At 38.0% G+C, this 14,141-nt stretch overlaps 1 protein-coding gene across 1 annotated transcript in view; it reads left to right on the top strand.

Moving 5' to 3' along the window:
- LOC126377397 (uncharacterized) overlaps positions 1-14,141 on the top strand; it is a 131,024-nt gene that overhangs the window by 102,734 nt on the left and 14,149 nt on the right. The window contains exons 4-6 of the mRNA XM_050025131.1: positions 1,947-2,048; positions 3,320-3,428; positions 12,036-12,147. Coding sequence (XP_049881088.1) covers positions 1,947-2,048; positions 3,320-3,428; positions 12,036-12,147 — 323 coding nt within the window. The remainder of the gene's footprint in view (positions 1-1,946; positions 2,049-3,319; positions 3,429-12,035; positions 12,148-14,141) is intronic.

Genomic DNA, 14,141 nt, shown 5'->3' with positions numbered 1-14,141 from the left:
TTATTTCTGTATTTGAGTCAAATGACCTCCGTGGTGTAGTGGTTAGAGCGTTAGGCTCACAATCTGGAGGTCCGGGTTCGATTCCCGATGGGATCATTGTCGAAATCAATTTGTGAGACTGTTCTTTGTTTGGTAAGGACTTTTCAGGCTTGAATCACCTGATTGACTAAAAAAGTAAGATGATTCCGTGCTTCGGAGGGCACGTTAAGCCGTGAAAACACCTCCGCCAAACCGCAGTAGAGCAGCGTGGTGGAGTATCCTCCATACCCCCTCCGGTTGATTGAGGGGAGGCCTTTGCCCAACAGTGGGACATATAAAGGCTGTTTATGTTATGTTATGTATGAGTCAAATGGAGCTTATTTTGATAGTTAGTTATTAACCAGCGAATAAGCATGAAGTCTTTAACTAGATACGAAAATCGTCAGGATCGTAAGTCGATTTCCGTGGTTTCTGCCTACCCCAGCGGGAAATAGGCGTGATCTTATGTATGTGTATGTATTCATGTGTTTCTTCATATCGGTGATATCCCTGTTAACGCATGATTAGCATTTAAATGTCATGGCCTCGAATACCGGCTCGGTTTTTAAATCACTGAATTTGATCAGTTCATCGAAAAAGTTTTTCATTATTTATAGTTCTGCCCACCACATTAGGTATTACAAGCGTGAATTTGTGTATGATGATATGTATTAGAGGGAAAATGCGAAGAATTAAGTTTATAATATGCCAAATAAGCGCCGAAATTGAACATAATTTCGTACGATTAGCTCGTGGCAGCAGCGTGGAGAAATGTAACTATAATTCTCTTCTAAGAATAATTTGAATTTTAAAAAATAATAGTTTGAAATATAAATTTGAAATATGAATTTGAAATATGAATTTGAAATATGAATTTGAAATATGAATTTGAAATATGAATTTGAAATATGAATTTGAAATATGAATTTGAATATGATGAAACGAAATGAAACTAACGCTCGTACTTCATTTTGTGATTCAGAGTAATTTTTTTGTAAATTCATTAATTGTTGCGATTCCAGTACACACCATTTAATTTTATGTTTTATATCCGTTATTTTCTTATTCGCAGAAAATGAAAGGGACGGGTAATCGGGGCATAAAACGTATGGAATACACGTTAATTTTAAGCTGCAATTTAAACAAATCTCTCGAAATGTTACATTGGCCAATAACTCGACAGACTTCAGCGAACCTTTTACTTCAAACGGTGGTATGTCGCCACCGGGATTCGCACTCGAGACCTTCGGATCATGAGCCCAACGCTCAACCACAGGACCACGGAGGTATATTGGGTGTGCGGGTTAGGTGGAAACTGACACGTCCCCAAGTGACCAGTTTTCACTGTTTATTACTTATTACATAACATAAACTAACTACTATATCCTAATTAAGGTATTCAGAGGTACATCCATCAGAAGATAAACTAAATGCCCACACCTCACCGAGCTTTCTGTTAGACCAACGTTATAGGCGGTGAGCCGTATCGCCGTCCATTATGGGCGAGCCAACTATGTTAGTGAAAGCTGCACTTAAGATAAATTAATAACTCATTGGTACAAGCTCCAACGGCCTCTGTAGTCCAGTATTTGAGCGTTGGACTCACGACCCGGAGGCCCCAGTTTCGAATCCCGGTGGGGACATATCACAAAAATCACTTTGTGATCCCTAGTTTGGTTAGGACATTACAGGATGATCACCTGATTGTCCGAAAGTAAGATGATCCGTGCTTCGGAAGATATGTAAGTGAGTGATCGTTACATGAGTCATGTCAGAGGCTTTCGGCGGCTCAATCATAACCCTGACACCAGGATTGATGAGGCTGGTATTCCACCTCACAACCCACACGATAAGAAGAAGGTACAAGTCCCGTAACGGGCTTCAATTAAGAAGCAAGCAGGTATTTATCATAGTTTTAATTGTTTCAGGTATCCTGGATCAGACGGAAAGACTACCATCTGCTGACAGTCGGGCTGACCACATACAGCTCCGACCAGAGGTTTCAGGCCATACACCTGCAGCATTCTGAGGTAAGGTGTATTTTTGAAAAGGCCTTCCTATCTGCGCTCCTCATTTTACATTTTATTTTTAATTCTTACCGAATCTTACGGCATTATGCGTAGTGGACCCAACTAGTTGACCAACTAGTTCCGCCGACATGCAACAGATGGCGCCACCATTCAATAATGCAGTCCTAAAACGCGCTACCGAAGTTTCCATAGTGTGACGTGTGGTTAGCATTCAAAATATCTTGGCTTTGGCCGCCTATTGTGGTTGTTTTATTATGTCTTTGTGCAATAAAGAATTATTGATTGATTGATTGAGATCTTACGAGATAATGCTGTCGCGTTCAATTCTTAGAATGGTTTATTCTCATAACGACTAATTGTTTTCGGAATACCTCGTCACCAAAGTGTAAACGAGTGAATTCATTTAATATTTAAACGACGAATATAACCCTAACAATTCGTTCCAAATATAAAATGCCCTCAACAGGAAAACCGTCTGTCATTCGCTTCCCAGATTGGGGTTTGCGGACGGATATTTATTGCGTCTAAATGTCAGGGGTCCATTTAATTATTCAAAGATATACGACAACTAATTATAGACTATTGGATACATTGTATACTGTTGTTTTGAGTTGAAATGGGAAGACCTCGTGGAGGAATTCAAAAGCGAATCCGTAACTTTAGCATAACGGTGGTGATATGGTTGCTAATGACATTTCCTCGTATAATCTTTCCTTCTTCTAATTCTTTTGGGATATAAAAGGATATATATAAAGGGCTAATATAACAGATTTCTACGTCCCGCTTTGTAGCTTGCTCCCATGACAAGCTTAGAGTTTTTAATTCCCAATCACCCGAACGTCGCCAGGTCTCTTTGGGCCACCCCTTTTGCATTTTCCACGTGCATACTAGGTCACAGTCATCGGGCCGGATGGTCTACTGGTCTCGTTAATAATAATGAAATCACTTTGTGATCCCTAGTTTGGTCAGCATAAAGGTGGAGCATGGAAAATATTTTTACGGCTAATAGCCGGGACCAACGGCTTAACGTGCCCTCCGAAGCACGGAATCGACCAGACGATCAGGTGATTTCGACAATGTCCCCATCGGGAATAGAACCCGGACCTCCAGATCGTGAGCCTAACGCTCTAACCACTAGACCACAGAGGCTGTAAAAATAACATAATAATCATCATCATCAGCCCATTAACGTCCCCACTGCTGGGGCACGGGCCTTCCCTATGGATGGATAGGGGAACATAATAATAATGGTTGTTTTTTTTTGCCCTCAGGATTGGACCCTGAAGGTCCGTTTCGTGCAGAAGCGTGACGCAGGCATCTACGAATGCCAGGTATCTTCACATCCGCCCACGAGCATCTTCCTACGACTTGATGTTGTTGGTGAGTCATTGCTTCTTTCATTTGGGTTGTAAGGTCAACAACCTTATCAACCCTGAGACGTAGTCAGGGTTGATAAGGTAAGCTATTTGTTAAGCTAGAAACCATATTTATGCTTTATAAACAAATAAACAATAGGGTTGACGGGGTTGATAATTCACCTCACAACCCACATGATAGAAGAGAAGCACAAACAAACATAGCATCACGCCTGCTTCCTCGAAGAGGTAGACAGCATTCTTCTTCAGAAGTCATTCTTCCACTCTTCTCCAGCTTTAAGTTCCATGTCGAGTTTTGCCCCTTAGCGAGCCAGAAAACCACCATTCCATCCGGCCATCCTCCATTTGTGTAAAGTTTTGTATGTTGTGTGCAATAAAGTATATTTGATTTGATTTGATTCGATTCGATCGTGCTTTACCACCTCCTGAGGAGTCGCGTTTTGTGTACGAACGATGTGACAAGAAATGCGGCGCTGCTATAGGGCTCTATAGCCATCGGCGGCGCTGCGGGAACCCGTAGACTCACAAGTGCTGCAAGAATCATCTACGATAGATGTTGTGGCCAATGATGATCCAAACATGAATTCTAACTCATAAAGTCGAATTCAGTGGTTTAAAGCCCGAGTCGGGATTCGAAATCAGAAATCATTTATTCAACGTAATTATCATGGATAAACTTGTTGAAGGTCAATGTAATATTTTTGAATTTACGTCATTTCGCAAGGTGTTATGGCTGAGGAGAAGAAATGACAAGAAACTGCAACAGCAACACATCTTTTAAAAACCAATGAGGGTATACATTACAAGTTATTTAATAACTAGAGGAACACATTCAATACCAGACATTTTTATCATTTAGGTAGTCATTAATCTTATACATACATACATACATAAACTCACGCCCGTAATCCCTAATGGGGTGAGCAGAGCCACAAGTAATCAAAGACAACTTGCAGCCACTGTTGATACGATTTCGTAAGCTGGATATGATAAACCTTATGGTGATAAGGGATCAGCCTATCGCCCACAACATTAGTCCATCATGTTAGAAAACACAATCCCTCTGTCGGTTTTTACGACATGCCCGGGAAGACAAGCAGCTGAACGTGTTCTATGTTTTTTATTTGCTCCCAGAACAACGTAGAAGCAATCTCAATCATTAATCTTATAATAAGCTTTTTTACATAAAGTAAGCTTCACATGAACAAGCGACACTACGATGTAAGTCACGTTTTCTCCATACCGAACTACTTTTTACCGACTTCAAAAAAGGAGGAGGTTCTCAATTCGACCGTATATATTTTTTTTTTTTATGTTTGTTCGGGCATATCTTCGTCGTATATGAACCGATTTTGATAATTCTTTTTTTGTTTGAAAGGAGATATACCCAAGGGGGTCCCATGTCAAGGAAGTCAGGATGTGATGATGGAAGACCAGAGAAATCGAGGGGAATTTTCAAAAATCGTAGGAGCGACTAGTGCGTTTGTAAAGTTATATTGATCGGATCGATCTTTAGGCTTCGGGAAAACTTCCCGGCCTTCGAAAACTGGTCAGCATCAGGGAGATACCCTATGGCCTGTCAAAAATTAGTTTTGCGTTTGAAGTCGGTTTTTTTTTGTTATTTACTATAGGCATTTGCTAGGTAAGCGTGATCCACCCTACACCCCATCGTCGCTTACCATCAGGTGACATTGTGGTCAAATGCGAGCCATATATTATTAAAAATAAAACGCTTCAGACCCGATTTTTGGAGGCTTCGAGTAACAACATAAATATCATTATGAATTGTTGGAATTCGTTTACAATTGCAACATAAAAATACCTTTTAAAAAAAAGGTTAAAATAAATATTAATTCTTTACTATTTTTAAATTAATTTTGTATTCATCGAACTTCTCTTATTGTCGGACGTGTTTTTTTTAACCTTTGTAATTATCTACTAAAACCGAATCATATACGAAGTGGCAAAACAATCAGCGTTTCCTTTAATACAGTCTGCGAGTGGTGAAATAATCAATCCTATTATATTCTATTTAACCTATTTCCTTAATTCTATCATATTTACTTATAATGCTATACCATTCAGCGTACTCAATACACTTATCGGCATACGTTCCGATTATTTGTTTAACGCTGCAATATATTTTACTACGGTCGTACAAAAGTTTGTAAACGGAACTCTACAGAATATAATAGAAATTATATCTCTATAGAATATAATAGAAATTAAGCAATATAGAAATTATGTATAAGAAACTCTACAATGAAATATATCATGGGATATAATTGTATTGTAGACTTAACTAGATATAAAACTAAATATGTAATACGTAAACAGGAACAAAAAAAAAAAAAAAAACCAAAAAAAAAAAAAATATAATAAAAAAAAAAGGAAAAAAAAAAGTATCCTAGATATGCTGTCAGTAGAGTACGCTCATTGTTTATATTAATGTGTTATATACCAATATATATATATATACATATATACTTATACTACATCCACACAACACTTTCAATAAAAAACAATACACACCCTGAAGCTGACGAAGTGTTACACCAATAGTGTAACATGGATCTGCTTCTCCAGAGTAAAAAATGAATGTCTCATAAGTTTTCGGATGTACAAAGTCTCTGGCCCCATGCCGGAGGACACACTGACGAAAATACAAAAAAAAAAAAATAATAATAATAATCAATCCACACACATAAACTGCCTATATACGTCCCACTGCTGGGCACAGGCCTCCCCTCAATCAACCGGAAGGGGTATGGAGCATACTCCACCACGCTGCTCCACTGCGGGTTGGTGGAGGTGTTTTTTACGGCTAATAGCCGGGACCAACGGCTTAACGTGCCCTCCGAAGCACGGAATCATCTTACTTTTTCGGACAATCAGGTGATTCAAGCCTGAAAAGTCCTTACCAAACAAAGGACAGTCTCACAAAGTGATTTCGACAATGTCCCCATCGGGAATCGAACCCGGACCTCCAGATCGTGAGCCTAACGCTCTAACCACTAGACCACGGAGGCTGTTCAATCTGTCAATCCACACACATTCTAACAGAATTTTCATAGTAACTAGCTGCAATAAAAGCTTTCCGTTTAACTTATTTTCACTTCGCTTCGACAAGAGCACTTGTTTCGAAGAGCCATCGGAAAAGGCTTATTGCGAGATTGTGTCGCAGTATTATATAAATATAGGTAAAACAGCTGTCGAATAAAAAAATAAATGGAAAACTGTGACTTTTGTGTCGTGTTATATTTATTTCAACTAGTTTATTTTGACACTCACACGCAGGCAGTCGCTTCTGTAAATAATCGGACCTCTCAAATCTTCAGATTACGTAAACGGACCCTGTCTTCATCGTGTGGGTTGTGAGGTGGAACCAACCTCATCAACACTGGTGTCAGGGTTACTACTGAGCCGCCAAAGGCCCCTGACATGCCTCATGTAACACATCAATAAGTAGTAACCGGGACCAACGGCTTAACGGGCCTTCCGAAGCACGGATCGTCTGACTTTTGGACAATCAGATGATCAGCCTGTAATGTCCTAACCAAACTAGGGATCATAAGGTGATTTTTGTTATGTGTCCCCACCGGGATTTGAACCCGGGACCTCTGGATCGTGAGTCCAACGCTCAACCACTGTGACACTTCTCTGAACAGGGCTCTATTTTTAGCATGTAGACGCATGGATTTCTTGGCTATAAGTACTACACAACCTTCTTCTGAGCTTTTTTCAGAATAAAATAAAATGAAGAAAATATAAAATGATAGCATTCCTTCTCGAGTTCCGCCATTACAACCTGCAGAAGGCTGTTGGAGCCAACAAAAAGAGCTTTAACATGTTTTTAGTCTAATTCTCTTCCAGCGGGAAAGAGATAAATTCAACCGATTTCACCACACATGCGCGTAGTGACTCTAATTATCTGAAAATAAGAGCGTCAGAACAGGTAGCGTATTTTCAGCAAATTTCAGAAACTTTTACAATCGGCCAAACTTTATAGGTACTGTTGGTAAGCTTTAAATTACTTTGCGAGCTTCATGAATACTAAAGGCCTGAAATTGGTGTTTTGTTCAGGTTGAATATTCGATTTTTATAAGTACTCGAATACGAAATCTTTGGGAGAAAGATGGAGAACATTCTGAGTTGATATTCTGTCGGAAAATTCATGGAAATTTATATTTTTATGCTTTAATTATTATAAAAAAGATAATTGTCATTAGTATACGCAAGACGTTTTCCGCAACTCGACGTTTAAGCAGCTATTTTGTGTCAAACCTAAAACGGCTGGGTCACTCCAGCCAACTTAAAGAAAATTATTAAATATTATCAATGTAGAACAACACTGCATAGGTAGGTACGATAAGGTGCAAAAAGTCCAATCAGTTTCTTGCAAAGTAATAAATTAACTGGTTGCACTTAAGACCTCCTGGTTACGTGTCGTTTCTGTAATAGACCAAAAACACCTACAAAACATAAGTTTTATAATTATGACAACTAATGGTTCATAATTTTACCACCGTTTACAAATAATTCGCTGGGCTCAGTGACTGCACTTTGGTCTTTGATTGTGCCTACATAAGTGGTCCAGGGCCACTCTTCTTTCTCTATTTAAATTATTTATATTAATTTTAATCAAGAAAGACGTAATAATAAGTCCGACATTTTACCAAGTTTTCCTATTTCGTCAAAGCGTGCTTTTTCATACTTTCACAGTAATTTCGTGTTTTGACGTTTAGTAACAAGTAACTGATTTGACTAGTTAGGAACTAGCCTATTTCGGACATCCAAAATACAAAGCTTTCGCAGAATATAAAAGCGGACATAATTCATTGTTTTGACCTCAAAGCTGGTTTCCTTTAATTACATATTTAAATGCAAATTGTGTGACCCTGCTAAAATGACTGGGACCACAAAGGTTGCGTTCATATGTGACGTAGGTACGGATGTGGTTTTGAAGGCTCTGGTAATATTACATTGTATCCCTATTTACATAATCTCACGCACGAGGTACCATGACGTATGTTCTTCTTCTATCGTGTGGGTTGTGAGGTGGATTACCAACCCCATCAACCTTGGTGTCAGGGTCATTATTGAGCCGCCATAGGCCCCTGACATGACTCATGTAACGACTACGTACTTACATCAGTAAGAAGTAACCGGTACCAACGGCTTAACGTGCCTTCCAAAACACGGATCATCTTACTTTTTGAACAATCAGGTGATCAGCCTGTAATGTCCTTATCAAGATGAAGAAGAAGATTGATCTCATAACGTGCATAAACTCACGCCTTTTTCCCATCAGGATAATCAGAGACTATGGAATTCCATTTGCTCCGATCCTGACACACTTCTCTTGCTTCCCCCATATTCATCAATTTTTTCATACACGCACACCCGATCACTCTAGCCATAGAGGCAGCCAATCAGCTCGCGACACCAAACACTTCAGGTCCCCGATACCGACCCCGCCGGCGTGGTCGACGATTTCCCTCATTCAGCGCTTATCGCTATCGACCCACTAGGATCGATTAATTCTTTCAAATATTTTTCCTCTCAGACGACGCCCTGAGCCGAGGTTCGCGCCCAACTGGGCACCCTCAGGCCTGTTGTCTTAAACGTTGTACCGGGTGAGAGCCTTCAGCGCTCCCCATTTGTCCGGCCAAGTAGTTAATGCCATCTGCGGCAAATCTACAATAAGTCACGTCAAAAAAAAAAAAAAATCATACACGCACGCCGGTTCTGAATAGATCGTATTGAACCTTTTCTAGGGACATCTTTGCTCAATGTACATCTTTTTCCTTCTAGGTCTTCCTCTGCCAGTCATAATTCCATACAAAATTCAATACTGCCAGCGCATACGTTCGGAATATTAATGTGTTTTCAGCTTAAAAATACACAATTTTCAAACTAACTAGTAATGAAAACAGGTTTAATTTGAAGTATAATTAAACAGATAAAACATTTAATTTCAACAGGGTTTGAATGCCTTGTAACTAATAGAAAACTAAATATTTAAACAGCCTAGTAAAGGATACCTTTGAGAACATTAAGGTGGATATTCAACTTTACGTTTAAATAAAGGCCTTTCCTCACCGGCTGTAACATTGTAGCCCGAAAATAATTAGAATCCTCCTTCAAATTCGCATTTCTCTCATCGCTTCAGGCGCATTTCTGACAAATTAAATTCTGCCCAACATTTGAATATTTTGAGATATAATGACTAAGCAGACTGACCGTTCGCAGACCATCCGTGAAGGATTCAATTTGATCAGAATTTTCCCTAGTTGCATTTATACATACCTACATAGAACTACCCATATTCAGGAGATTATACCTCTAGAATAGAATAAAGAATAATAGTTCAAGTATTATAAAAGACGGTACACACAAAAACAAGTCAATAATATCATTTAAAAGGTCACAAAACAATTAAAAAAAAATGTTCGTCGAAATTATCATAAGGTAGTAAGTAAGTAACATAGAGTTGATATTACCTTACGTGTTAATTTCATAAGGCTGATTTTTATTCGTTATTATCCAAAATACTTCAATATGCGTTCGAAAAATTAATAATTTATTACAATTTTGATGATATATCAACATGTACCTGAGCGCGTTAACCGAGAGGGTTGTAGTACACTGGATGAAGGTACTTATTATGCCTAATTCTGGTGCCTACGAAAAATAGATATTACCTAGTGTTACTTTACTAACATATTTTATAAGCGCCTTTTTTCTTACTAACAATAATATGGAGTACAATCTGAAATAAATGTAATAATAAAAAATAAAAAAATATCGAAAGTTTTTATCGATTAAATGCTAAAAATTAAAACAGCTTTATTATGATTTTGTTGTTCTGATAACTAACAAAATTATTGACATTTGTGGTGAACGGTAATAATTACTCCATATTATGTATTACCAACAAGTTTAGGTAAATATGCTTCGTATATACTTAGTTATGAGATAAGTAATTAAGTATTATCGTTAATCAAAATTCACATCTTATTATTTTAACATAGGAATGAATTTTAATTTGTTTTGTTTTAGCTTGCCTATTGTTCTAAGGGTCAGAAAAGATTAAGCGTTTAGGTTGGGTTTTTACTCAAAGGGTTAACGACGGGTTAAAAATAACGTTCTTAATAATAAAAGGTCTACGAAACACGGCACTAGAAAAACCCTTTTCACTTTTAGGATTTTTTTAACGATAGTTGACAATGTTACATGCTTACATATACATAAGTGACAAACAATGCTTAATCACTTGAGTCTATGTACAGGGGGGGTTAAAAAGGCCACATCGAAACAATTCATCTAAAAAAGCTTTATTTCAATTTGACATTTGCGTATATGAAAGTAAATGCGCAATGCACACAAATGTCAAATAGCAATATTGCTTTTTAGATGAATTGGGTCGTGTACAATCATGAGCAATATCATGTACCCACTTTAAAACCCTGTCGCACTATCCTGTTTGACATTTAATGAGACTTACGGTTTCATTTGTCAAAAAAGTTAATGTGATATGGTACCAAAGTGTATACATATTAATGCTCGTGACCGTACTAGGTACAAGATAAATTATGAAATTCGGATTACTAAATAAAGACCGAACTAAAATTAACGAAAAACATTTTATTTTATTCTATTTAAATAAAAATATTTCCTACAAATTCCTACTCTATTTAAATGTTTATATTAACGCGATAAAATGTCGTACATTTTATTACGTTTTTCTTGATTAAAATTCATAAATAAGAAAAACGTAAAAAAAGTACGACATTTTATCACGTTTTTCTATGAATCTGTGACTTGCTTTTTCATACAAATTCCATAGTAATTTCGTATTATGACATTTAGTAAAAAGTACTTAACTGATTTGAATATTTGGAAATTAGACCATTGCTATTGCTGACAGATGATTGTCATACGTTAGTTTTATAATGAATGAATAGCCCAGGCGAATTAAATAGGTTTCTCGCTAGTACGCAAACCGTTTGACGTGTGGTGTCAACTTAATTTTGTCGGGTTCTTGCCCAATGTAAAAGCGTAGCCATCGCTACGCCGTAGATGTTTGCTACGGCAGTGTATTATGAAAATTACTTTATAATATAAACTCTAGTAATAAAATATTTGCGATTGTCTGCTTTTTTCTGAATCCGTGAATGGCCTGTTCGGAAATCGCGGGATCTACATTGTAGTTACACGGGTTCGAATCCTGGCTCAGCCTCCGTGGTCCAGTGGTTGAGCGTTGGACTCACGATTCGAAGGCCCCGGGTACGAATCCCGGTGGGGAGATATCACTTTGTAATCCCTTGTTTGGTTAAGACATTACAGGCTAATCACCTGATTGTCCGAAAGTAAGACAATCCGTGCTTCGGAAGGTACGTTAATCCGTTAGTCCTGGTTACTACTTACTGATGTAAGTATGTTGTCGTTACATAAGCCATGTCAGGGGCCTTTGGCTTGGTAATAACCCTGATAACAGGGTTGATGAGGTTGGTATTCCACCTCATAACCGACACGATAAGAAAAAGATGTAAATATTTTGTCTATGGTGTAAATAAATATTAGTCTAACGCTCAAACTTTTGTTACAGAGGCTCGGGCGCAGATCTCTGGACCCACGGAGAAATATCTCAAGCCGGGGTCAACTCTTAGGCTGCAGTGCTCCGTGGTACAGACCACTGAGGCACCTGCATTTGTTTTCTGGTAAGTTTTTTTGTGTAAACATAATATAAACAGCCTATATACGTCCCGCTGCTAGGCACAGGCCTCCCCTCAATCAACCGGAGAGGTATGAAGCATACTCCTCCGCGCTGCTCCACTGCGGGTAGGCGGAGGTGTTTTTACGGCTTAGCGTGCCCTCCGAAGCTCGGAATCATCTTATTTTTTCTTACAATCAGGTGATTCAAGCCCGCAATGTCCTTACCAAAGAAAATCAGTCTCACAAAGTGCATTCGACAATGTCCTCATTGGGAATCGAACCAAGACCTCGAAAACGTAAGCCCAAATCTCTAGTCACTAGACCACGGAGGCTGTTGTAAGTAATGATTACAGATAATTTATTAAGTACTATAATCAAGCTAAACTATTCCTTAGTCTGATCGCATTCATGGTTTTAATTTGCTTGGTTGATGAGGTTGGTTATTCACCTCACAACCCACACGATAGAAGAAGATTTGCTTGAAGTCCAGCATAGCAGTAACTTTTACATATTCTGGATTGTCCTCCGAGTTAGCATTGGAGAGAGATCGCCATAGACAAGGTAAAGTGATATTAGAAACTTTTTTTATTAATTATAAAGTTATATTGTATCTACATAACGAGAAAACTTTTATAACCTCAAAGTAATCAAATGAAAGAACTCCCAAAATTGAAAATAATATTCTGCTCAATTCACGAAACTATGTGCAAAACTTATGATATAATACAATGTTAAAAGATATGCCTAGTCTAATATATAAACTAGTCTTGGTTTACCAATCACGCCGCGACTTGTGCTGAGTGAGGCCCTTTTATCTCAGGACGTCCACCACCACCAAAAAATTGTGATGTCATTGTCTTGTCTTTGTGTGTGGCGTCCTTTTATAATAAACAATTTCTATTCTTTTCTATTCTATTCTAATTATGACTCAAAATCCTATTTTTAAAATTACCTAAGTAAATAATAAAAACATAATACATTATATTCCAATACACTCCAGAATACGCTTATTTCCGGACTAACATAAAGTTATTTATGGATTAGGTTCTCAACATCTGACCTTCATACCCAGAGGGAAAATGGGTCTAATTACATGTGCCACGCGTTTCCAAAAATAGTTTATTATATAGTACTAGCTTTTGCCTGCGACTTCGTTCGCGAGGCGTTATAAAAGAGAAGTCTTTGTGTGTGTGGGAGTGCATGTCAAATTTCAATCATCTAACTTTGCAGTTTAGATTTTTTCATACAAATGTTTTTTTCCGCTAACTCCCGTTCCCTTGGGAATTTTGCAATATCCTGTTGCAACTAAGCTTTAAGTTTACTAAGGTACCTGCATGCCAAATTTCAAGCGTCTTACTTAAGTGGGTTAGATTTTTCATACAAAAGGATTTTCCCGCTACTTCCCGTTCCCGTGAGAATTTCGGGAATTATTTTCTTAGTGCACCTCTACGGTACCTAAGCTACGTCCCTTCCAAATTTCAAGTGCCTACGTTTAGCCGTTTAGGCTGTGCGTGTATATGTCAGTCAGTCAGTTTCTCCTTTTATATATTTAGATAATTAGATTTTTACATACAAATGTTTTTCCCACTAACTCCCGTTCCCTTGGGAATTTTGCAATATCCTGTTGCAACTAAGCTTTAAGTTTACTAAGGTACCTGCATGCCAAATTTCAAGCGTCTTACTTAAGTGGGTTAGATTTTTCATACAAAAGGATTTTCCCGCTAATTCCCGTTCCCGTGAGAATTTCGGGAATTATTTTCTTAGTGCACCTCTACGGTACCTAAGCTACGTCCCTTCCAAATTTCAAGTGCCTACGTTTAGCCGTTTAGGCTGTGCGTTTATATGTCAGTCAGTCAGTTTCTCCTTTTATAGTATATTTAGATAATTAGATTTTTTCATACAAATGTTTTTTCCCACTAACTCCCGTTTCCGTGGGAATTTTGCAATGTCTTGTTGCAACTAAGCTTTAAGTTTACTAAGGTACCTGCATGCCAAATTT

Source organism: Pectinophora gossypiella, chromosome 23 (assembly GCF_024362695.1).
Source record: "Pectinophora gossypiella chromosome 23, ilPecGoss1.1, whole genome shotgun sequence".
Lineage (NCBI taxonomy): Eukaryota > Metazoa > Arthropoda > Insecta > Lepidoptera > Gelechiidae > Pectinophora > Pectinophora gossypiella.
Note: the sequence above shows the minus strand (reverse complement) of the source record. Positions and strands in the feature narration are given on the sequence as shown.